This window comes from Budorcas taxicolor, chromosome 11 (genome assembly GCF_023091745.1).
Source record: "Budorcas taxicolor isolate Tak-1 chromosome 11, Takin1.1, whole genome shotgun sequence".
Classification (NCBI taxonomy): Eukaryota; Metazoa; Chordata; class Mammalia; order Artiodactyla; family Bovidae; genus Budorcas; species Budorcas taxicolor.
In genome coordinates this window covers 66,837,575-66,864,704 of record NC_068920.1, presented here as the reverse complement: position 1 = coordinate 66,864,704, position 27,130 = coordinate 66,837,575, and the positions used below count along the sequence as shown (strand labels likewise).

The window sequence follows — 27,130 nt, the reverse complement described above, 5'->3', positions numbered from 1 at the left end:
CAGATAAACCCAGGTCCTTCCATAAGGACACAACAAGAAACAGTAAGCTTCAAGCAAATAGCCCCGATGCAAGGCTTCCTTGTCTAACTGTGCACAACCCTTGGGATGATATTCTTTCCATCAGGGGAGATGAACCCCGCACGGGCCTCCCACTTGCTGGCTGTGAGGTCAAAGGGCATGTGCTTCAGCAGCTGGACAAGAAGGTGGCCACCTCTTGGGAGGCATGTGATATCTCACTTTTTTCCAGAACTTGGTCTTTGCGCACTGGGACTGTTCTGTGAAGTCTCCACTCCACTGGACAGCCCCATGCTTCTGTTTGATATACTGAATGGACTCCGGCAAGGCAGTGTAGTCCTTGACCTTCCCCAGTTCAATCAGGATGACCTTTATCCCGTCCTGGATGAGGGCACTGTAGACCGCAATTTGTTCTTCTGACAGGTTCTTTAATAGGTCAAAGCTCAGCTCATCGGGATCAATAATGATGATCAGTCTTCTGCACAGCCTAATATTTTCATCGATGACATTGACCACAGCTGGAAATTAAAGAAGAAGATGTAAAACAGCTCACAGTGGAAACAGCCCCACAGGGGCTTCCCTGGTGGTCCTGTGAGTAAGAATCTGCTTTGCAATGCGGGGAACATGGGTTCAATGCCTGCTTGGTGAACTAAGATCCCAAATGCCTGGAGCAACTAGGTCCTCGAGCCACAACTCAAGAGTCCATGCGCTTTAACAGAAGATCCCATATGACCAAATGCAGCCAAATCAATAAATTTTAGAAATAATAATAAAATATGTAATGAAAAAAACAGCCACTGGTTATGAAATACTCAGAACAAGGATCTTATTATGTCTAACCGTTTTTTTTTTTTTAAGGTTTCTGTCTTTTTTATTTCCCCAAAACAGCATTCCAATGGGAAGTACAGGGCTTGTAGAATTTTCTCCACCTGAATAAATAAATTTTTAGTAAAGCATTTTCTTTATTGACTAAGATCCATAATATCTAGAATCCACTGTCTGCATTAACTATTCTAGTGAAAAGTCTATTATTATCTGTTTTATGGTAAATCATTCTGGATTAATGCAAAACTTATTAAGCTCATAGTATATAATTTACTTGCATATGTATAAATATTCAGTATTTGTTATAATTCCCATTTTTATCATGTCTAACTTTGTATATCGAAACTTAGCTAAAAGTCTGGTATATATTAGAGGATAAATGCTTTTCTTTTTTTAAATAACAGACTTTTAAAAGATAGGACAAATGTACTCAGTTCAAATGTACTAATCTTATTTGTGTTTCCCTCTTGTGCTTCGTGGCTATTTAAATGCCCAAGACTTACAGGACTAACTTGAAACCAAATAACATATTCTGCTGACTTAGGGAAGGGAGATAAACTTGGGGTCTTTTAAAAATAAAGACCAAGTTTTATACCATTCTTATCCTTAGGATATAAGAACAGACTGTAACCTCCCCAAGAGCATGTCCTTCTTCTCTTTGGTTTATTTTAATATTTCTATATAAAATTAATTTTATTTAATATTAATACTTATTTTAATATTTTAATATTTCTAGTGCCTACAACATTGCCTGGCACACAGCAGGGGCTCAATAAATGTTTGTTGAAGAAGTGAATGAATGAACCGTTATTGAAACATGAGCTCTTCTGCATGTTTGTAACAAGCCCTGGATCACACTTTCATTTCTTTCAGGAGAAGGATTTCATAACTTGAAGAGATGTGATAAGCTGTGGATAGGAGCAGCCTACGAAACCAAGGTACTTAGACACCTTTTCTTCATTTCTTTAAATTGTATTACATATTTTTGGCTGGGCTGGGTCTTTGTTGCTGCAGGGGTTTTCCTCTGGTTGCAGCAAGTGGGGGCTACTGTCTAGTTGCGGGGCCTGGGCTTCTCAATTTGGGGGCTGCTCTTATTGCGGGGCACGGGCAGCAGGGCACAGGCCCAGTGGTTGTGGCACATGGGCACAGCGGCTCAGTGGCATGCGGGATCTTCCCAGACCAGGGATCAAGCTGTGTCTCCTACATCGCAGGTGGATTCTTCTACCACTGAGCCAACGGGGAAGCCCTATTCATTTTTTATCCAATTATTTATTTATTTGGCTGTGCCAGGTCTTAGCTGTGGCACATCGGATATTTGATATTTGTTCTCACATGCAGGACTTTTAGTTGAGACAAACTATTTGATCCTAAAGGAAACCAACCCTGGATATTCATTGAAAAGACTGCTGCTGAAGCTGAAGCTCCAATACTCTGGCCGCCTGATGCGAAGAGCCGACTCACTAGAAAAGACCTGGATGCTGGGAAAGACTGAAGGAGAAAGGAGAAAGGGGCAGCAGAGGACGAGATGGTTAGATAGCATCACCGACTCGATGGACATGAATTTGAGCCAACTCTGAAAGACAGTGGAGGAGGGAGGAGCCTGGCGTGATGCAGCCCATGGTGTCAGAGTTGAACACAACTTATTGACTGAATGACAATAAGGAGAGGACTGGAGGTGACTGAAGCTCATAAACACCAGCTTTAAACATGTATTCATTTACATATTCAAACCAACAGAAAATACTCAGTGATTAGGCTCAAGGATTCCACAGCCAATGACCAGTTGTCTGTTTTGGGTCTCTTGGTCAAGGCTAGGTATCTGATCGACCAGCTGGTCATACAAATGCGTCAACCATATCCATACCCAACCAGGAGTCACAGTTATCCTGTCAGAGGAATGAGCCTAAGGGAAGAAGAGAGATTGATCCTAACCTTCTCAGCTTGGGGGCTGTGGGGAGAGGAGGTGAAGGGCTCCCTGTGGTTCCATACAGAAGGCAATCATACTTCCCGCCATTTGTGAAGTGAAGGAAGAGAGAGATCCCTTTCCATTTTCTTTTTCTTTTTTTTTTTAATTGAGTCTCAGCATGATGGATCTTAGTTCCTGGACCAGGGATAGAACCTATGCCCCCTTGCCGTGGAAGTAAGGAATTCTAACCCCTGGACCACCAGGGAATTCTGATTCCTTTTCATTTTCTTCATTTCTTATTTTTATACCTCACCGAAAACATACCTTGTCCCGGAAACTCATCCCTGCCAAATATGAATAACTTGTATCCACACTGCTTCTCCAGCACCTCAGGAAGAATTTTCAACACCAGCGTGTCCACATCATGACTCTGGCTTTCTCTCTGAGGCTTGGGATATAAAACATAAGCATCGTACAGCTTCCCATCTGAAAAGGAAACAGGGCAAGCTCGTGGAATTATTCTTACCAAATTGTGTCTGTGTGAGTCGCTCAGTTCTGTCTTTGCAATCCCATGGACTAGCGCCCACCAGCCTCCTCTGTCCATGGACTTCTCCAGGCAAGAATACTGGAGTGGGTTGCCATTTCCTCCTCCAGGGGCTCTTCCTGACACAGGGATAAAACCCCTGTCTCCTGCATCAGCAGGCAGGTTTTTTACCACTGAGCCACTGAGCCACCTGGGACACCTCCCTAACGCAAGCAGCTTCTCGAAGATATAAAATATTGATAGATGACTAATGAGGACCTACTGTATGGCACAGCCAACTCTACTCAATGCTCTGTGGTGACCTCAAAGGGAAGGAAATCCAAAAATCTTGCAGGAGGCCCTTTTGTCCTGTCACTCAGCAAAGCTATATTTCAATTTAACCTTTACATCAGGCGCCTCCATCCTTAACTCATCTCTGTCTGAAGCTAGGGTCATATGAATGTGTCAACCATATCCATATCCATGTCTTTCAAATATTTTGATCACATAATACCTTGCCTAACCTGTTGACTCCTTTCTTAGATTAAAGAAGCTAAAATGAAGAATAAGTAATTTGCGATGACCAGATCTCTTCCCCAGCTTCCCCTTCAGTCAGCTCACAGGCTCACTGTGTGAACAAGAGAGCTCCTAAAGAAAGACCCCAAGGAGTCAAGGAGCCTGCCTGCAATGGGAGATGGCAACCAGCCTGGCCCCTATCTTGATGATTAACTAAAATTTCTTCTCCTTTTCCCTTTAAAAACATTCCCGGCCAAGCAGAATCTTAGGAAGTAGTTCTGGGACATTAGTCCACCCTCTCCCAGGTTGCTGGCCTCCTGAATAAAGTAGCCTTTCGTTTCCCAACCAATCCCCGTCTCATGAATAGTGGCTTTTGAGAGGTGAGCAGTTGGAGATGAGTTTGGTAACATGTTTGCTACTAGGGCTTCTCCGGTGGCTGAGACAGTAAAGAATCTGTCCGCAGTGTGGGAGACCCAGGTTCAGTCCCTGGATTGGGAAGATCCCCTGGAGAACGGAATGGCTACCCACTCCAGTGCCTGGAGAATTCCAAGGACAGAGGAGCCTGGAGGGCTACAGTCCATGGGGTCGCAGAGTCAGACACGACTGAGCGACTACCACAACACAATAACAGGCTACTAGTCACAAGTCCAGAGTGTCCCCTTTGCTCCTGACCAGCCAGCTATAAACTGGAGATTCCAATGACCCCTGCCTTGGGTTCGATATTTTGCTAGAATAACGCACAGACTCAGAGAAACATGCTGCTATTAATAACTACATCATTGATTTATTATAAAAGGATTTTTAAAGGACATGAATCAAAAGGCAGATGAGAAGATGCACAGGGCAAAGAATGCAGAGGCTCAATGCCCTCTCCAGGGCCCCATTCTCCCTAGACTCTACCTGGTCACCAGCCCAGAAGCTCTCCAAACCCTGTCCTTTAGGGTTTGTATGGAGGCTTTGTTATATAGACTCGTTTGATGAACTTAGGAAAGGGAAGCTTCACAAAGTTCATCCCTGAGCCATTATGGGCAACTGGGTCAGATTGTATTTTCCAAAAATAGCCCCAGAAGTATTTCCAGTCCCGCAGGCTCTTTTCAAACTTCGCCACACCCATAAAGAGAAGGATTCAATTCAATTTCCCCTCCCTTAGCATTGGGTAAGACTCTGCAGCCGCCTTGATGCATGAACGTGGTAGAACTGACACTAGGAACCCAAGGTCTGAGTCATTTTAAAAACTATGTGGGTGAGAGGGGAGGGCTTCCCTGGTAGTCCAGTGGTTAAGAATCCACCTGCTGACGCAGAGGACACGGGTTCAATCCCTGGTCCAGGAATATAACACGTGCTGCAGGGCACCTACACCTGTGTGCCTGTGGGCCACAACTACTGCGCCCGGGCTCTGTAACAGGAGAAGCCACCGCAACGAGAAGCCTGAGCACTTCAGAGCTCACTCCAGTATCTTGCTGGGAAAATCCCACGGACAGAGGAGCCTGGTGGGCTAGAGACCATGGGGTCGCAAAGAATCGGACACAACTGAAGGGACTGAGCAGGCATGCATAAAATATTGACCAATAACCAATGAGAACCTACTCTACAGCACAGAGACCTCTACTCAACGCTCTGTGGTGACAGACCCTAAATGGGAAGGAAATCCAAAAAAGCGGGGATGTATGTGCACATATAGCTGAATCACTTTGCTGTACAGTAGAAACGAACGCAACGCCGCTAAGCAACTATATGCCAAAAAAAAAAAAATTTTTTTAACAGACAATACATAGAACTTATGGACTTTAGCCAAGGCCATCCAGAACTACTTAATACAACTCTGAATTAGACATACCTCACTATGAATCACTTCTGCAGCCTGACTAATCTGGTTGGAATAAACTTTTCAGGAGAAGGACACACTTTCTCTTCTTCATTGGTTTTTGCTGCTGCTGACTCCGTATGTTCCCAAATAACCGGAGAATGTCCTCAAAGGACACAAAGCTGGGAACAGCATCTGGGTTCACCTCAAGAGTCTCATCACTCACTCACTGTTCAAGTCACACTCAGAGGGGAATCAGCGACTGAGCTGGAGGAAATGTAGTCACAAAGGACGCGTGCACTTTGCTGACTTAAAGGAGAAGAAGAGAACCCCTGGCTGACTGGCCGTTCCCGTCTCAAGTCCTCAGCCCACTGGCTCCGATCCTGGTCAGCAGCCCGGTCTGAACAGAGGGCGGGGCTCCCTGAGTCGCTTGTCTGTCCAGCTTCCCCCGCTTGGGATGAGACACCATGCAATTCCTTTTCCTCTTCCTGCTACATCTGACTTCACCCGCAGCAGCTACACCATGCACTTTGCACTCATGCTCCCTGGAATCCCAGTGAGTCAGAGAGACGGAGCTCTGGGGACACCCCAGCAGGGCCCTGTCCGTCAACGCGTGAAGCAGCTCTGTATCAGGAAAGACAAACAGCTTTGCTGCCCTGAAGCCTCTTCTCAGATGGATGCAGGAAGATCATGGGCAGAGATGGGCTGACACGGAACAGGCTCTCCAGGGACCACAGCCCAGCTCAGCCCAGCCCACTGCCCACAGCACTAAAAGAGTTTCAGGCCATACATAGGGAACAGCCGTGTGCACAGAGCCGGGGAAGGAGAGGGTGGGAAGAACATGCAAACATACACGTTACCATGTGTAAAACAGATAGCCCGTGGGAAACTGCTGTGTGACACAGGAGGCTCAACCCAGTGCCCTGCGACAACCTCGAGGGGCGGGACGGAGTAAGAGGTGGGAGGGAGGTTCAGGAGGGAGGGGATATATGTCTGCCTATGGCTGATTCATGCTAATATATAGCAGAAAACAACACAATACTGTAAAGAAATTAACCTCCAATGAAAAATACATTAAAAAAAAATCTTAAGAAAAAAGAGCTTCAGGTTGCACTGGTCACACACAGCCAATTTCCACAAGTGAATTTTGCTCTCAAAAAAGAATTCATTGTTTCCCAGGTTGCTCAATGGCTGCTGATTTTGAATTCTGAAATTTCATTTAAACTCCAAGTTAGGACACCTATGCTTCATCAAACCTGTGCACAAGCATGTGTTTTTTTCTATGCAAAGGCAAGCACTTCGTGTGAATATCGCCCTTCTGTGCAACAAGGATTCTTAACGCATGCCTGGACCCCCCAGCGCCCGAGTTCCCATCAGCATTGCAAGTCTGTGGACTTGAAAGTGATGCCTCCATGGATCTCCGTGCAGAAAGCTGCACAGACAGCCCTCTCTCAGCTGTGTATGCCTTTTTCTATCCAATTAAAAGAGATTAAAGCAGATTTAATGATGAGGAAGCTGAAGCTCCAATACTTTGGCCACCTGATGGCCCTGATGCTGGGAAAGGCTGGAGGCAAAAGGAGAAGAAGGCAGTAGAGGATGAGACGGTTGGAAGGCATCACCAACTCAACGGACATGAGTTTGAGCAAACTCTGGGAGACAGTGAAGAACAGGGAAGCCTGGCGTGCTGCAGTCCATGGGGTTGCAAAGAATCGGACATGACTTGGCGACTGAACGACAGCAAGTACACTCACCTTCTATGGGCCCTGCAGAATGGAAGGAACTTCGATACCAAAGTACAATGTCGATCTTAAAAATGTTGTAGATACACATGGCAGACACCACTGCACCAGTCAAGATGAGAAGCCCTCCTATCAAGTAAGCTTGAAAATCTGGAACTGCAAATGACAGCAAAAATAAGTAAATAATAATACTACAAAGAGTCAATTACACACTTTACTTATACAGATCGCATGACATATGCCAAATAGAAATGTATTGAATGTTAATGAGAATAACACAAAGACTTCTTTACAGTTAAATAATAGGTTTTTGTGATTGCTGTTTAGTCACTCGTCATGCCTGATTCTCTGCGACCCGTGGGCTTGACTGTAGCCCACCAGGCTCCCCTGTCCATGGCATTTCCCAGGCAAGAACACTGGAGTGAGTTGCCATTTCCTCCTCCAGGGGATCTTCCCAAGCAAGGGATCAAGCCCATGTCTCCTGCATTGGCAGGAGGATTCTTTACCACTGAGCCACCTGGGAAGCCGAAAAATCTCTTCACAGTTAAATTATAGGTGTGGGGAGCAGATTAACCTGGTCTTGGCCATGAATCTGAGGAATAAATGTGCTCCTGGGAACTTGGAGAGGGAAACTCTGTAGACGCCTAGCTCCGGATGGTAGATGCTGTATGGCTCTGACTGCAGAAGACTGCTCACCTGTCAAAGCACACCTGGCCAGGTAACTCCTTACTTATCGCTAGACTCTCCAGAGGCAGAGCCTGAGCACATTTATTGGCAATGTTCTCCAGGTGATTCTGTTGCACAATTTTTTTTTTAAGAAAATGATTTTTTTTTAATGCGAACTATCTTTAAAGTTTTTATTGAATTTGTTACAGTATTGCTTCTGCTTTATGCATTGGTTCTTTGGCCGCAAGGCAAGTGGGATTTTAGCTCCCCGACCAGGGGTAGAACCCTCACCTCCTGCATTGGAAGGCGAAGTCTTAGCCACTGGACTGCCAGGGACATCCCTTCTTGCACATTCGTCATTATTATTTTTTTTTCTTTTAGCTGCTATTGACCATCTTTACTTATTGTTTTTTAATTTAACTTTTTATTTTATATTGGAGCATAGTTGATCATTGGGCTTCTCAGGTAAAGAATAGGGAAACCTGGCATGCTGCCATTCATGGGGTCAGAAAGAGTCAGACACCACTTAGCGGCTGAACCACAACAGGTGGCGCTGGTGGGAAAGGGTCTGCCTGCCAATGCAGGAGACACAAGAGACATGGGTTTGATCCTGGGTGGGGAAAACGCCCTGGAGCAGGAAATGGCAGCCCACTCTAGCAATCTTGACTGGAAAATTCCATGGGCAGAAAAGCCTGGTCATCTACAGTCCATGAGGCAGCAGAGAGTCAGACAACACGGAGCACATCTATCTATCTACCTATCTACAGCTGATTAGCAATGTTGTATTAGCTTCAGGTGTACAGCAAAAGGATTCAGTTACACATCCACATGTATCTATTCTTCAAATTCTTTTCCCATTTAGGTTGCTACGTAATATTGAACACATTCTTGATTCTGTTCTATTACTGTTATAATCACCTTCCCAGTGACTCAGAATTGAGCAGCAGGACCCCCATCGTGGGGCTTCCCAGGTGCTACTAGTGGTAAAGAACTCGCCTGCAATGCAGGAGACATGAGAGATGCGGGTTCGATCCCTGGGTCGGGAAGATCCCCCTGTAGAAGGAAATGGCAACCCACTCCAGTATTCTTGCCTGGAGAATCCCACGGACAGAGGAGCCTGGTTGGCTACGGTCCATGGGGTAGCACAGAGTCGGACATGACTGAAGTGACTTAGTATGCATGCACACGCCCCCATCATAGATAAAGAACCACCAGTTGCCGCCCGTGGAAGCCATCCCCATGGCTGCACAAGACTGGACAAAGCCAAAGTCCAGCCTCATCTACCCTGTTCACCAGCAGCAGCCGGGGAGGCACCTGTCTGCAAGGCACTAGCTCAGGAAGGGCGTTTACACCTGGTTGTGTTTTGTGAGCACCTTGCTGAGCAATTAAGGCAAAAGGCAGCGGGCAGATGTCCAAGGAGCAGAACCAGTTTCTCTGGAACTCCAAGTCCCTGAGAACATGCTTCTATGCATCTGAGAAGAGGAACAGCCCACAGCTTTCTGCCTTACCATGGCCCAAAGTTGTGCTGCCAAAGAAGGAGGCTCCAGGAGGGAGAGAATCAGAAAAGAGGAACCAGGAGAGGGGAAGAGAAATTCTGTCCATTCTTAGAATCCACCGCATGTCTACCACTTCCTTCATCCTCCCTGGACCTCAGGTCCCCACTGGAAAGTGTGCGTGGGTAGGGAGTAGGGGTGGGGGAAGGGGAGCTTACTAAAGAGCCAATCACAACCTGCACCAGGCCACACCATGTTGCAAACATTTTGCAAAGAAATCCTTATGCACACTTGTATGTCTTCAAATACATGGCACAATAAAGCATGATAAATAAAAACACCTTCTGTACCCTAAAATCAATCCACTGATGAAGTCCCAGCCCTGCCAACTGGAGCTGCTCTGCATGCTGGTGCCGTTGGTCCTGACCTCTTGTCTGAGCCTCTAGCTCCTAACTATTTGATGGATTCTCCTCCTCCTCCCTCCCACCACCCCCGATTTCTTCACCCTTTACCAGCTCTTGGACCAACTGTACCACTTGTCTCTTTAGGAACACTGCGTCTGGGGACCTTCACTGTACACGTCAGGGATATTGGCATTATAAACGATCATGATAAAGAGATCAGGCCCACAATATTTATGAGATTCAAAAAGCCCCCGGTAAAGTAGACAGGAGTGATGCCCTGAAATTCTTGGATTGATCATTCACTGCATTGAGGAATGTCGATTCCCTCTGCTCTATAAATGAGCTAAAAGACGATGACATTCAAAATAGGAAACTAATGAATACGTTCAAAGGGAGTGTTGGCTTTGAAACTGAAATAAGTTTCTGTCTTATAATAATGTCTCTGTTGAGACATCAGGTATCCGAGTGAAAACTCTATTTAAAGTGGGATTTCTCATTTGGGTCCACATGGCCACCACCAGCCTTAAGCTGAGATGGTAAGCCAAGAACAAGTGATTAAAAGAAATTTATAGAAGGGCACACCCAATCCAAACAACTCTCTGGAGATCCTACTTCTCATAAACAAAATCAGATTCACACCTATAGGTGTCTTCAAGAAAAATCAGGAAGTCTAACGGAGAAGCTGTGATCTTACCTCTGATTTCAAGTAAACGAAGATGAGGCTTGAATTTAAGTTCCTAAGAATTTAGGGAAAACAAAACAGAGTGCACCTGTCCAGAAATACCTTGCATGTGAGATATGAAATAAGCGTTAACAGGAACAGTGATGAATTCAGTAAGCGTAGGTTTCTTAACTAACCGAAAACAAAGCAGACAAAGGACCCTTTCCTTCTCCTGTATGATCAAGCAGGTGTTCACAGCTAGCACCATTCATTTGTTTTGAGCCTCAGAATCCTTCTGAACACAGTGCTTCCACTATCAGTATCTATAAGTCAGTATTGACACAGAACTCTCACTGCTCATCCTCAGTCTAGCTGAGGCAGATTTCAGCCATAGCCATTTCAGGTCTTGAGCGAGCTCCAGCGTTTCCCACAGTCAGAGTCCCCTCTTTCCTCTGGGCTGGACGCTGAGGTACACTGTCCAGCAATTCTACTCCTGATGATGAACCACAGAGAAACGCTTCTACAAGAGTACTGCTGGCAAATCAAAGCCTTCTCTCTTGTGTGAAGCGATCCGAAAACTAAAGAGTTGATGTGAATAGAATTATTTTTAAAAAGCTGTCTTGGGAAACCACAGGCCAGTCTCCTACAAGGTACTTCAAACCCTGCCTCTGACTTTTCTCCAGATGATTTCACCCTTCACTTTCCACTCTCGGATCCCGTTGCCTCCATTAGATAATGAGCACACTCTGTACACTGCTAAGTGCACTATCTGCACACACACAGGGAGGCAAAGTCCAGGCTCCAGGCAACTAACGATGTTAGCAATTCACCCCTGCTGATGACACAAGAGAAGAGAAGGGTCCTTCCTGCTCGAACACCGGAATTTAGCCTCAATCGATAATTTTACAAAGCTACGTGATAAAAATATACATTGGCATTTTACATCACATGACTTCCAATAAACAACCAAAAAGCTGAAAATTACAAGCACGTGATTTTACCAGTTGAGCAAATCAGGTGTAATAAAGGAATACCTCTGCTTCCTGGAGTGTTGATGCATAAAATCTCAGTGTATGTTCAGAAGGAGCTTTCTAAGGACACTGCAGTGAAAAAACATCCTGACCCCAAGAGCATATTCAGACAGGGTATCAGTTTTTAATTAGATTTCATATTGAGTCTCCTTACTCAGAACCACTCTGCTGTCTCACAGCAAGCATTCAATGCTCTTTTCCTGCGTGCTTCCTTGCCATCGTCTGGAACTCTCTGGGCACTCCCCCCCCAGCAGGACATTACCTGGGAGCTTCAGTATGAAGAAAGCAGCAGACACCCCAGCGTGGCACATGAAAGGGTGGCCATAATCTTCCATTTTCACTTCTAAGAAGGTTATGTTCACTGTGTAAAAAATATGTTCTGGGAAAATAGTGTAGTTTCTATAAAAGAAAAGAGCCCATCATTAATACGTACATGAGCTGTCTTTACCCACCAGGTTTTTGTGAACTTTTGTCTGGAGGATAAAGTTCTCTCTTGGAGTACACTTGGAACCATTCTTTTACCCTGAGAATACCCCGCTGGCTCAATGAGGCAATGGATTATGTAGCTCCAAATGTAATGTGCATTTTCTTTCAGACAGTGACACAAAAGTGCGCTCCTTCTCATTTGAGACACCGTCCTCAGCCCTAAGGGGTCCTCCCTTGTTCCTCTCCACCCGTTCTAACTTATTTACACTGCAACACCCAATACACATTGGTCTGTCCTCTGACTTCATGCGCCTTCTTTTCTACCACTCGGCTTAAACCATCATCAGTTGGGTTTGTACCGCTCCATTAGCTAATAATCACGCACCATCTCCCGCAAGAATCCCCATGTCACTGTCCACTTCACTGTTTAAGCCTTGAAGGCTCATGGCTCATGATATAACTAAGTAGGAATGAATGAGACTGATTGTAAGGCCTAGCTAAGGATGCTTTAAGCCATGCTTGATTTTTTGCCTCCTTTCTCTAAGATGTAAGCAGGATTGGTAGCATGAGCATCTTTTTTAAAAACTATTTTTACTACTGATTGATTGATTGGCAGCCCTGTGGGACATGAGGGATCTTAGTTCCCTGACCAGGGATGGAGCCCGTGCCCCCTTCGGTGGGAGCCTGGAGTCTTAACCACTGGACCACCAGCAAAGTCTCTGAGCATCTTCTCAGACCCAGATGCTTGGCTCTCTGAAGCATACCACCAAAAGGAGTGAGGGAGAGGCTGTGAGAGTCACAAGCAGTACCAGCACCAATGTCATTTAGATGGGGAAATTCATGCTAGGTTGTAGAGAAGCCAGGAGAGCAAGACACCCACTCAATTCCTTCCTGAATGCGCTTGGATTCCCCATAGTAGTCATTGACCAGGGTATTGTTGACCCTCCAGCAGCGTGGGTTTGTGTTGTCCCGCGTGTCTGTTATGTTGCAGTTGACAATGAGCATGGAGCCTGTGCAATCAAATTCAGAAACACTTAGTGAGATCCCAACCAAGGTGACCTGCATCACAAAGGCACCTTGCTTCTGAAACTTGAATCGCTTTCAATTACCAAAAATATCCTCCCTGAGGTCAACATCCATCTGCTTTATTCTCTCCCTGGACAGAGATGAAGAGGACATGAAACCACACAGGATGCGTACTGCACAGACAAGAACAAGCAGCCAAACACCACCAGGTTGGGGCCAGTGTTTGTCACGACATCAGGGGCACAGATACTACTTCTACTCTTAGCAAAGAACATTACAATTTAAAAAGTATTTCACACATGTTTTGGTCTTCATCTCTAAAACACTCCTACAGAGGAGAAAAGAAGTGGTGCTATTATGCCCATCTTACAGATGAGAACATTGAGGTCCAGATAGATCAAGGGACTTGCTCAAGGTCACACATTAGAGGAAGAAGCGAGACATGAACTCTGGTTTTCTAATTCCAAATCCAGTCAGATTAAGCACATTACATTTCATTTCTAATTTTAAAAGATTTTTATTTTTAAATGATGAATTCCTAGTTCAAGTTTTCTAAATGACTTTTCGGTATCTACGCAGTAAGTGTATCATTTTTTTTTTCTCCTTAAGCTAGTTTATGCAAAAGATGAATTATCTAACATTAAACAAGTTTGCATTGCTCCATGTAACCCCAGTTTTGCCCTTTACGTACATTGTTAAAATAAATTTGCTAGCAATTTGCTTTACATTTTTCATCTGTATTTATGAATGATTTGGTCTGAAATTTTCCTTTGTAATGATGTCCTTTTTGGGTTTGGGTGTCAAGGTTTTCCTGACCTTATGAAATGCGATAAGGATTATTTCCTCTTTTTCTTCTCTCTTAAAAAATTTGTTGAAAATTGGTATTAATTCTTTATTAAATGTTTTTCAGACTTCACCAGGAAAGCCAAATAAACCCTGATTTCTGTTTGTGGGAAGATTTTAAATTAACTTATATGACTATTTTGCTCTGCCAAGGCTTATCTTTTCTTTCTTAATTATCTAAGCACAATGACTAGAATTTTCAAAGACAGGAGAGGGGAACAAAGTTAATTGAGAGTTAATAACAACTATACTTATCTTGTCTAGGTGTTTATGAAATCCACAAGAGTATTCACATGGTGAGTGATTTGTAAACAAATATCCTAATTGTTATTATTATTATTGAACTTTCCTTGAAAATTCGAAAGAACTAAAGAACCCTCCTTAAAACGTGTGGGTCCAGAGGCTTTTAAGCAAATGGGCTTCCCTGGTCACTCAGATGGTAAAGAATCTGCCTGCAGTGCGAGAGACCTCAGTTTGATCCCTGGGTTGGGAAGATCCCCTGGAGAAGGGAATGGCAAACCACTCCAATATTCTTGCCTGGAGGATCCCATGGGCAGAGGAACCCGGTGGACTGTAGTCCATGGGGCCACAAGGAGTCGGCCATGACTGAGAGCACACACACATCCGATTTCCTATTTTGCTTTATAAGCTTTCTCATCTCTGTCTTTACCGTTTGAGTTTCTCTGCATTTGAGAGACTCAGTTTGCTGGAGCTTCCTCTCCCTCTTTTATTCTGCCCGGTACCTGCCCCAAGCCTTCGGCCCTTAGCAACTTCAGAGGCTCCGATAAGTTTACTCACCAAGTTTTACTTCAATTGAATTGTTTTTTGGATAAATGATCTTAGGGATTCTTCCTCCACTCCCCACTTTTTCTGCTAAAAACATCATAACACATGAGATTGTGTTAGAAACATACTCAACTACTTGAATGCAATCATAACATAAAACATGGTAGACCTTCCATAAACATTGGTCAAGAAAAAACAAAACTCGTAGTGCGACAAAATATCACTCCATAAATGCATATTTTTCAACCAGGTTATCATTGAATTGCTAAGGGAAAAATCTGAAAGCTGGGCTACCAAGAGTCATGTCACTGTTATATATAGGACATAAATATAAACGGATGAGATTGTGTGAGAAATTCTCACTGCCTAGTCATCCAATATACTTCCTAAGCAGTGGCAATAAGTGAAGCTCTGACCTGAGTCCTAGACAGAGAGAAATAGTAACCCTAACAATCTATCGCCAATTCCATTCTTCCATTCTCCGACTCTGCCCTTCTGTATTTTTCATGCCGTTTGTCCCCTGTGTCCCTCACCTTTTTCATCTCTCTCCCTCACGTTATAACCGTCTTCCTTGTGTTGACTCCCCAACCCTTTGACTTTCTCCATGTCTTCCCTTCTCCATTTGTCTACCAATATTTGGCAAGTGGGCCTCAGTGCTAAAGAATTCACCTGCTGAGGCAGGAGACATAGGTTTCGATCCCAGGTCCAGGAAAATTGCACATGCCTTGGAGCAACTAAGGCAGTGTGCCACAGCTGCTGAGCCTGTGCTGCAGCAGCCGTAACTGCCAAAGCCTGCACATCCGAGAGCCTGTGTGCCACAAGAGACGCCAGTGCAACGAGAAGCCTGCACACCGCACCTAGAGAGTAGTGTCACTCCCCACAACTGGAGAAAAGCCTGCGCGCAACGAAGCCCCAGCACAGCCAAAATGAAAGAAGTGAAAAAATCACCCGTCTCATTCGTGAATTGTCTGATTCATCTCTGCCTCTTTCCCGCTCAGACTTCAGGGCTCCGTCAGGGCAGCGGTCACGGCTCTTCTCATCATCATGATCTCCCTGCCCGGCACTGGACCTGACCTTGATGAGCACCCAGTAAAGGGTCCATCCATGACTGCCTGAAGAGCAGTCTCCCACCACTTGCAGCCAAGTGCAGATGATCACACCCAGAAGATGCTATGGCAGCTTCCTAAGCGGTCTCTAGATCTCAAGACCCTCTTCAACTCCTTGAACCATCTCATAACTGATCTTGTTCATCACGAGTGCAGCCTTGGGGCTCTGCACTTGCACGCGTTCAAGGCCTCCTCAGTGGCAACTTGGTAAAGCCAGTGTATAATCGGCCCCCTTGACCTTGCCCCTCTTTAACTCCACGACTTTCTTAACTCCATGACCTCAACTCCCATCACTCCTCAGCTCACACTTCTATATGCCCTAGCAAGATTACTCTTAAAGCCAACATGAACGATGATGGTACACATTTCTATGCATTGTCTGAGGCTCTCATCTCTGCCTTTCCCCTCTCTTCTTTACTTCTGTAAATCCTGCTCATCCTTCAAACTTCAGTAGAGAAGATACTTCTTCTTGGAAGCCTTCCAAGACCATTTATTTATTTGCCACCCATGCATCTTCTTTTGATTTTTTCCTGCTTCCCCAGACCCTGTCTATAACTCTCTCTTTGCCACATAATGTTAAGACAATCCATGTATATCTCTAGCTCCACTACAACTGGGCTGATAGCTCCTCAGTAGAAGAAAGAATTTTAAAGTTTTTCTTATTATCACATTTTAACAAGTTCTGGCACATAACAGATTACAAGTAAACATCTATTGCAAAGATGTGCATATGGATGATTGGACTCAACGATTCCTTCAGGTATTCTTCATTTTGCCTTTGAAATTTCACCTGATAAAGAACTCCCAATGTAATACTCAAGCATAAGAGTAGTCAATCATTCAGTTCATTGATAGATTTGTGTGTAGTCTAAGTCAGGCTCTGGAGTACGTGTTGGGAATTCAGTGCTGAACAAGACAAGGATGGTGCCTTGTTCTGGGGAGACGTATTTGCTGTTGTTCAGTTGCTGTCATGTCCCACTCTTGGAGATCCCGTGGACTGCAGCACACCAGGCTTCCCTGTCCATCACTCTCTCTCTGAGTTTGCTCAAACTCATGTCCATTGAGTTGGTGATGCCATCCAACCATCTGATCCTCTGCCACCCCCTTCTCCTCTTGCTTTCAATCTTTCCCAGCAACAGGGTCTTTTCTAATGAGTTGGTTCTTCGCATCAGGTGGCCAAAGTATTAGAGCTTCAGCTTTAGCATCAGTCCTTCCAATGAATATTTAGGGTTAATTTCCTTAAGGACTGACTGGTTAGATCTGCTTGTTGTCCAAGAGATTCTCAAGAGTCTTCTCCAGCACCGCAGCTTGAAAACATCAAATCTTTGGCACTCTGCCCTCTTTACAGTCCAACTCTCACCTTTACTGAATATCTATACTTTTTAAGGCACCCCATGAGCTTCTCTATAGACACAATCTCATTTAATTTTCATGCACAAACCAGGAGTTTTGAGTCTTCTATTTTTTCAGATGAGAAAATTAAACTGCTCATGGTCTTTCACCCCACTATCCCTAACCTCTGATCCTAATAAAGACATATTTGAGAGCCTGTTAGTCCTCAGGAAAATCAGGATGGAGAAACCTTCTGCCCAAAACCACTCATCTCGAGCAAACCCACGAGCAGTCAAGGTGAAGGGTAAGTGCGTACTTACTGACAGTCACAGAGATGCTGTTGAAAACAGTGTGTTGTTTCTTTGCATGTGTGAGGCTGGCTTGACATTCATAGTTCCCTCTGTCCTCCACCGAGACATTCTTCACTAAGAGCTTTTTTCCCCGAGAAACAAACCGTTCTCCTTCTATCTCTATACAGTCCTTAAAAAAAAAAAAAAAACACTTTTTTTCAATTCAAAGAGTATCTTAGGGTATCAGTTACATTCCTAATTAGCATCAGTCCATGAACCATGGAGAGACAAGAAATCTATGTGATCTCCAGACCTTAGGTAATTTATAAGCTAATTGAAGACATGCATATTTATATAGTGAAGCAGGTCAGGCGTGTTTGACTCTTTGCGACCCCATGGGCTGTACAGCCTACCAGATTTCTTCTCTAAGGGACCTTCCTGACCCAGGGATGGAACCTGACTCTCCTGCCATGCAGGCAGACAGACATTTTGTTGTCTGAGCCACCAGATATTTATATATTTATGTAAGATATATATTTTATCAGATACATATATATTATCTCCTGGAGAAGGGAATGGCAACCCACTCCAGCATTCTTGCCTGAAAAATTCCATGGACAGAGGAGCCTGGTGTTACAGTTCATGAGGTCACAAAGAGTTGGCCACGACTGAGCATAACAGTATATGCATATGTATATGTGTATATATATATATATATATGAAACATATATCCCCAGAAAATTTGACAAAGAGTATTCTACAGGCTAGAGTGAGTGTTATAAATATGAGTTGAGAGAAAAGAAGCCTGCATAGACAGGAAGTGAGACTTCATGGGGAAGGATTACACCTGCTCCATAAAGGAGTCTGGTCGGAGGATGTGATCAAGCAAGAATGTCCTCCACCCACAAGAGCCCAAGTCCCCCAGTGCACCACCATCCAATGGCACCAAGTGAGGCTGCAAGCCCAGGTGAGTAAGGAATGCCCCCTCATTCCATCTGTTCTTCCTCACACACTATTTGGATGATCCCCACTTCCTAACTCAATTTCTGAAATAGCCTAAAGATCAATGTGGAACCATACTCAAGTCCTTCTGATTGATTCACCAAGTGAGGACTTGACTGAAAAAGCGGGCATCAACAAATGAGAGGATAAAGGAGATCTGAGGTATATATCTGCAACTATCTATATCTCAATAATACTCAGTCATAAAAAAGAATGAAATAATGCCATCTGAAGCAACATGGATGGACCTAGAGATTATCATACTGAATGAAGTAAGTCAGACACAGAAAGACAAATACCATATGATATGACTTATATATGGAATCTAAAACATGACACAACTACTTATTTACAAAAACAGACTCAAGATATATGATTGTCAAAGGAAGGGATGGAGGAATAAATTAGGAGTTTGGGACTAGCAGATATAAACTACCATATATAAAACAAACAACAAAGACCTACTATACAGCATTGGGAGCTATAGTCAAGATTTTGTAAGAAACCATAATGGAAAAATAAAATAAAATAAAAGGCAGGGAAAAGGACATTCATTGCCACATTCCTGTGAGAGAAGAAAACAGAAACAAACTCAATGAATGTGAAATATACAACAGAGACGATCAATAAAGGCGAAGACTGGTTCTTCGAAAGGAGTAACAGAACTGACAAATCTCTTACGAGACTGAATAAGAGAGAGAGTGTGTGAGAGACAGACAGAGATGCAGAGAAACACAGCGTAGTAGGGAGCAAAGGTAAACCTTACTATAGAAGGAGACGTTAAAAGCAGAGCATTGAAATTGTTGAGTAATTTCACACCAGAGCGTCTGTAACATTTAATGAAAAGAACAACTTGCTAGAAAACAAAATCTTACCAAAACCCATTCAAGAATAAGCAAGAAATTTGTATAATCCTATGGCCATTAAATAAATGGAGTCAGTAGATGGAAACATTTGCACAAAGAGAACTTATGACCCAGAGGGTTGTACTGGCAAGGGCTAATGGGCAGCGGCGGGGAAAAACTAGTTCAAATATTAAATACTATGCTAGCCTGTGCTCCTGCTGGCCCAGGATTATGCCTTATACATTATTATCTGCTGATACGGTCAAGAAAGGAGAAAGTCTGAAGGTAAAAACACAAGGCGTAGAAGGGTGAGTATATGATGCCCCATTTCCATAAAAAAGGAAGGACTAGGACACATGGCGACCTTCTGCAAAAGGACTTATGCCAGCATGCTGAGCCTCCCAAGACGGCTGCTACCAGTATGCTTGTATGGAATTATACAAGGATGATGCAAAGCCTGCAAGGAACTGATGATAGCAGCCAATGGACCCAGGAAATTTGGATCAGAACCGAGAAGGAGACTTTCCAGGGTGTGCCTTCCGATACTTTGTGATTCTTGAATCCTGTGCGTGAACTGTGCATGCAAAGAAACCATTATCCATTCAATGAAACTACTTAATTAATCTTAATGAAAAAGAATAATGAAGGATAGTCTGAAAAGCCAGAATAACTGGGGGAGGGGTGGATACAAATAAGCAATTACAAAGCTCTAATAACTATAAATTAAAAATAAGTAATTTGCAGGGTTAAATTATCAATTGCAATTAGGTCACAAATCTCTCTCTTTAGCAATTTCGCTTTAGAGGGTACAACATAGGGTTTCCCTGGTGGGAAGACCTGGGTTCGATCCTTGGGTTGGGAAGACCTGGAGGAGGGCATAGCAATCTACTCCAGTATTCCTTCTTGGAGAATCCCCATGGACAGAGGAGCCTGGTGGCTACAGTCTATGGGGTCGACGAGAGTCAGACACAACTAAGCGACTAAGTACAGCACAACACAGGGCTTCCCTGGTGGCTCAGTGGTAAAGAATCCACCTGCCAATGCAGGAGACATGGATTCAGTCCCTGGTCTGGGAAGACCCCACATGCCACAGAGCAACTAAGCCAGAGCACCCCAGCTACTGAGCCCACACACCCCAGAGTCCATGCTCGTCAACAAGAGAAGCCACCGCAATGGGAAGCCTGAGGACCACACTGAGAGTGTATCCCCTGTAGCCACAACCAGAGAAAAGCCCACACAGCGGCAAAGACCCAGGACAGCCAACGAATAAAGTTATTAAAGAAAAAAAGGTAACTTTAAAAAAACAACAAAAAAAAAACCCCAAGGTTTCAAAGAACAGGAAGGAAAATATCATTAGGATTTTTTTTTTTTTTTTACCTTATACCACTTTACTGAATCCAAATAAAAATTGTTTGGGAAGTTGAGATGACATATAAGGATGTCATCTCTTCCGACCTGCAGAATCTGCTTGTACTCATGAGGCACGTTCAGTTGACTGTTTCCGGAAGCACCACACCAATATTTTTCAAACACAGTGAGGTTGACTCGCATTCTGGGACAGATGTCCGTATCACTGTAAGAAAACAACAGATTGTAACTTCAGGAACTCAAACAGTCGCAGAACCAAATGATTCCGTCCATCTCCAAAAATTTCCTAATTCTCTTCCAGGCACTGTGCCCAACCCTTTACCTCAACAAGACAACATACATCTCACAAGTCATTCATTACAGAAGGGGAAAAAAAAAAAAAAAGCATTTGGATTATGGAAACATGGGAGGACATCTTATCCAAATAATCAAAATGAACATCCCCAAGAACAAGCATGTGAACAAGAAGCACCTCTGAGTATGCTGTCTGAAAAGAATGCAAATCACTTCCATAGCATTCCAGCCAAGGAGGCTCAGCCTGAACTGACTGAGGAAGAAATATCTGTCAAACCCAAACTAAGAGATGCAATATAAAATAATTGCCTGTACTCCTTAAGAATGTCAACATCACACACACACACACACACACACACACACACACACACAACAAGCTGAAGATCTTTTCCCAATGAAAAGAGATTTAAAATAAGTCTATTCTATTCATCTGAGTCTCTTTTCCACAAATAGATTCATCAATACTGTTTTTCTAGATTCCATGCTGCTGCTGCTGCTAAGTCATTTCAGTCGTGTCTGACTCTGTTCAACCCCACAGATGGCAGCCCACCAGGCTCCCCTGTGCCTGGGACTCTCCAGGCAAGAACACTGGAGTGGGTTGCCATTTCCTTCTCCAATGCATGAAAGTGAAAAGCAAAAGTGAAGCTGCTCAGTTGTGTCCAACTCTTCGCGACCCCATGGACTGCAGCCTACCAGGCTCCTCCGTCCATAGGATTTTCCAGGCAAGAGTGCTGGAGTGGGGTGCCATTGCCTTCTCCACTAGATTCCATATCATGCATTAATATACAATATTCATTTTTCTTTTTCTGACTTCACTTCTGGACATAGCAGGGAAGGAGAGGGTGGGACGAATTGAAAGAGTAACATTGACATATTCACACTACCATGTGTGAAATAGACAGCTAGCACGAAGCAGCTTTATAGCACCAGGAGCTCAGCTCGGGGCTCTGTGATGATCAAGAGGGATGGGATGTGGGAGTGAGGCTTACCAGGAGGGGACACATGTATACTTATAGCTGATTCACACTGTTGTAGCAGAAACCAACACAGTATGTGTGCGTGCTCAGTTGCTTCAGTCATGTCTGACTCTTCATGACCCCACAGACTGTAGCCTGCCAGGCTTCTCTGTCCATGGGATTCTACAGGCAAAAATACTGGAGCGGGTTGCCATGCTCTCCTCTTGGGAATTTTCCCTTCCCAGGGATCGAATCATGCCTGCCTGCAGTCATCTCCTGCATTGTGGGTGGATTCTTTACCCAATGAGCGAGAGAGGAAGCCCACCAACACAACACTGTAAACCAATTCTCCTCCCATTTAAAAAAACAAAAAATACAGCTAAATGCAATGCAATGATCCTGAATTGGATCCTCTACAGGAAAGGAAGAAAAACATTTATAAAATTCATCCTGTAGAAGAACATAAAACTACTGTATGAATCGGGGAGTAGATAAAAGCATTGTGTTGGTTAAATTTCCTGAATGTGATAACTATTTGGTGATGATGTAAGAAAATATTCTTGTTGAGAGAAAATACATATTGAAATGAGAGAAATACATCAGGGTCCCTGATGTCTCAGAAGGTAAAGAATCTGCCTGTAATGCAGGAGACCAGGATTTGATCCCTGGGTCAGGAAGATCCCCTGGAAAAGGGAATGGCAACCCACTCCAGTATTCTTGCCAGAGGAACCTGACGGGTTACAGTCCATGGGGTCGCAAAGAGTCAGACACGACTGAGCAAATAAAACTTTCACTTTTCATATGTATATGTATAACTGAATCACTTAGCTCTATATCTGAAACTAACACAACATTGTGAATCAATTATCCTCCAACAAAAATAAAGAAAAATAAAGCCCCAGTTAGAGTAGAAAAAGAATAAATCCAGACTGCACAGCCAGATTCACGTGACATAAAATCTCCAACTCCAGTTAATTAATAACCTAGAGGAAGCCAGAAATCAGACCCCATAAGACATGGGCGGCTGGTCTGCAGAGAGTGAAACTGTGGGGATGAGACTACCGGCACTTGCACGTGTGTCACTGAGTAACAGCGTACCCTGAGTCAATCACACGGAAATGAGAAATCTGGCAGGAATCAGAGAGGCATGTGGTCATCTGGAAACACAGAAAAGGACCTAGAGACCCTAGGGACCATGAGAGAGGAAAGATGCAACTGCATTTCTGGGGTACTTCACATGGGATCTGGGGTAATTTTTACTTCAATCCTATCTGACTGGTCTGATTTCCACTTTACAGAGAAGAAAGCCAGGCTCGTTGAGGTCAAATAATTCATGCAGGTCATGCCCATTGGCTGCTGCTGCTGCTGCTGCTAAGTCACTTTAGTCGTGTCCGACTCTGTGGGACCCCATAGACAGCCCACCAGGCTGCCCCGTCCCTGGGATTCTTCAGGCAAGAACACTGAAGTGGGTTGTCAGTTTCTTCTCCAATGCATGAAAGCAAAAAATGAAAGTGAAGTCGCTCAGTCGTGTCCGACTCTTCACAACCCCATGGGCTTAGCCTACCAGGCTCCTCCGTCCATAGGATTTTCCAGGCAACAGTACTGGAGTGGGGTGCCATTGCCTTCTCTGGCCCATCAGCTAAAGGAGGACAACAAAATGGGACCCTCAGCCAAAATTAGGTCTGCAGAAGTGTTTTAATTAGGACACACACACAAAGCTTATTGGAAAGGTAACCACATACACACTCATTCTAATTTCCAGGTTACCTTGACAATTTGGAAGATGTCCTTGAACTGAATGAGTATGTGTGTTAGTCACTCAGTTGTGTCTGACTCTTTGCAATCCCAAGGACTATAGCCTGCCAGGCTCCTCTGTCCATGGGATCCTCCAGGCAAGAATACTGGAGTGGGTTGCCATTCCCTTCTCCAAGTGATCTTCCCAATTCAGGGATCTGGGTCTCCTGCATTGCAAGTGGATTTTTTACTGCCTGTGCCACCACTGAACTGAATAGTTGGCCGATTTTGGTGAGGCATATGTTTTCCTGTTCACTGCAGTCCCCGCCAGACTCAGTTACCTCCTACCAGATCACTCACTCACGTTACTTCCTAGCACAAGCCTTAGCGTGAGGTCTGGAACACACCTGATGCTTGGACACTGTTAACAACAGATTCCTTACAAAAAAAGGGCTTAAAGAAGGCATATACCTATCTGGATGAGCTTCCAGTCACAAAAACTTTTATTTCAAGAAAGAAGGCAGGATCATATTGGATAAATAGGCTTTATAAGCTGGGCTGATCTTGGGCAGCATTTCAATGACAAAAGATGCATTTCCTGTTTCAGCAGCTGATTTACAAATCTCTTCTGTTTAAAAGCCTGTTCATTGAAACCATCTCATAACAATCACAAAAACTATATTGTTCTCATTGAGTTTTCTACATTGATTAAGAGTTTATCAAGATTTTTTCTAAAAGAATTACACCCATATGTATATACACATATATACACAGAGTTTCCCCGATGGCTCAGTGGTAAGGAATATGTCTGCCAATGCATGACACTTGGGTCCAATCCCTGGGTCAGGAAGATCTCCTGGAGAAGAAGATGGCTACCCACTGCAGTATTCTTGCCTAGGAAATCCCATGGACAGAGGAGTCTTGTGGGCTACAGCTCATGAAGTTGCAAAAGAGTCGTACACAATTTAGCAACTACACAACAACAATAGCGTATATACATATACATATATGAGTAAGAGAGAGCTCTATTTTGAATGAGGAACTTACTTTGTATGACACTGGTAGATCCCAGAGTCCTCCCCTTTCACTGGGAGAAACAAAATCCAATTTTGGTTCTGGTAAATTCTAGACTGTGTGTTTTTGGATATTGGGATTTTGCTAGGATATTTATACCATGTTGCATCTACTTTCCCCGATGTTGGCAGAGAGTAGATGCAATTAAAAGCTGTAGGCTGGTCTACTGATGCCATCTCTTGCAGAGTCAAGTCCTCGCAAGCATCTAGGGAAGGAAAGGGAAAAAATAATCACCACTGAGAGTGCTGGTGTTGGTTTTTATTTGTTTGAACAAATACCTCAATTTTCTTGCTGATTTGAAATTTTATTTATAAATTTTCTCAGCATGAGAGTTTCCTAAAAACAGTCTGCTGATGTGGAAGTATAACCCAAACTCCTTCCATCTGCCCCTAAAAGGGAATTTACTGAGTCCAATCCTCCCCCCATCCCCAAATCATCTTTCCCATTTGGGATGATTGTCTCTTTCCCTACTATTCCCTTGTGGCTCAGCTAGTAAAGAATCTGCCTGCAATGCGGAAGACCTGGGTTCAATCCCTGGGTTGGGAGGATCCCCTGGAGAAGGGAAAGGCTACCCACTCCAGTATTCTGGCCTGGAGAAGTCCATGGACTGTATAGTTCATGGGGGTCTCAAAGAGTAGGACACGACTGAGCAACTTTCACTTTCTTCTATTCTAAGACCCTAACTCCATCATCCTCCTCCTTCAGGGAAAACGTTCCTATTATGAGCCCCATTTGACCTGTTTTTCTTCAGCACTGCCTTCCAGTTAATTCAATCTGTCCCAAATAAAACCTATAAGTATTTTGTCCCACAAAGGATTGTTAAACAATTCCCTCACATTAAAGCTCGTTTCTAACACATTGCTTAGCTTTTCTTTAGAAGTTATTTGTTCCATTGCTAGTTTCTTTGCTTTTTATCTTGGTCTAAAACGTCCCTTTGACATATAAAACAGAGGCATCACAATCTCTTTGTGCGTTTTAACTCGAGTCTTGACTTGCAACTTTGCCCAACTCCTCCCCGCTTCAAGTCACTTCAAAGCTCAAAGGTGACATTCCGCGCAGGGCATCAGACACTGGGACCTGAAACCTGCAGTTTCCCCATCCCGCGGGATTCCGCCTGGACCACTGGGGCAAGAGTCACCGCACGCGATGCTCCAGGGCTCGAGAGAGGGCTCGCACAGAGCGGCGGGGAGATCGGGAGGGAGGGCAGCCGCTGCGACCCGAACTAACCGGACGTACCTGCTCTGATAAAGCGCGGAAGAGCGATGGACACGACGCAGAGGAGCAAGGACAGCATTCCCCTATCAGCTGCGAGAAAGAAACAGGATGGCATGGGAAGGGGCGCAGCGGGCACGGCGCGCGCTCCTCTGGCACAGAGCCTGGGTAGTGAGACCTTTGAATCTCAGAGATCCCAGCCGGGCCACCCACCTTCCCTTCTTCACCCGGAGCCCTCCAACTCTGGCACCCCCGTGTACCCGGACGTGTCACCCAAGACTGCTCCCTCCCCGGCCCGGTTCTTGCTCTGAGCGCGCATCTCCAGAATCCGGCATCAGTGGGAGCCTCCACGCCCCGGGAGGCGCCGTGGGGGCCTCGGGGCGGGTCCCTTCTTCCAGGCTGCCCAGTCCTCCCTTGGGGGCTCAGCGACATCCCCTCTGTCACCCAGCCCTCGGCCCCTGCTCCCCGTGATGGCGCCCGGGTCCCCACCCGCGCGTCGCGCGAAGACTCCCCTGCGGGCCCTTGACCTCGGGGATCCTTCTGGGCCGGGCAGTCTACACGGAAACTCCAAACACCCACTCACTCCGGAGAAGCCAACTTAGGCCTACTTGGCAAAGGCCGGCAGGAACAAAGGCAGGAAGACGCACGGGCAGTGGACGGATGCTCCGCACCTTCGTCCAGAGACGGAGTTGTCTCCCCCAAGGTCGCCCAGCCGGACAGGGGCCGCCCGGGAGTGCAGATCGCCGCCCCCCGCCCCAGTCGAGCGCATTTTCGCCACCTCCTTCCCTGAGCACCTTTCCAGTGCCTGGCGCCCCGCCTGCGCGCTGCTCACCGCCGACCTCAACTGGGTGTGTACCTGCCCGACTGGATGCGCGCGCAGGATCACACAGAAAGTGCAGACTGACAGCCCGGGGTTGAGCCCTGTGGTGGCATTTCCATACCAGGCTAGTTCCTCACCACTGTGGGCGGGGCAGGCCTGCCCTCCCAATGGGAGCTTAAGGAGAAGACTACCATCACACTAGGAAGTGGCTTTGAAGGGTTTTGGCCAGATTGTCTGGCAGCTGAAAAGTTCCCCATATCCAGTAGTGTTAGTCACTTAGTCGTGTCTGACTCTCTGTGACCCCATGGACTGTAGCCCATCAGGTTCCTCTGTCCCTGGGATTCTCCAGGCAAGAACACTGGAGTGGGTAGCCATTCTCTTCTCCAGGGGATCTTCCTGACCCAGGGACCAAATCCAGGTCTCCAGCATTACA

The 27,130-nt window shown here is 45.0% G+C and overlaps 1 protein-coding gene across 1 annotated transcript; it reads right to left on the bottom strand.

The window, feature by feature from the left end:
* Window positions 1–168: 168 nt before the first annotated feature.
* On the bottom strand, window positions 169–26,646 carry IL1RL2 (interleukin 1 receptor like 2). Its single transcript, XM_052649419.1, is given in 12 exon segments — window positions 169–533; window positions 3,071–3,232; window positions 7,341–7,484; window positions 11,846–11,982; window positions 12,890–13,019; window positions 14,677–14,751; window positions 17,423–17,582; window positions 20,617–20,812; window positions 24,639–24,870; window positions 25,902–25,970; window positions 26,461–26,535; window positions 26,538–26,646. Coding segments are annotated over 12 exon segments (1,854 nt in total).
* Between the last annotated feature and the right edge of the window lie 484 nt (window positions 26,647–27,130).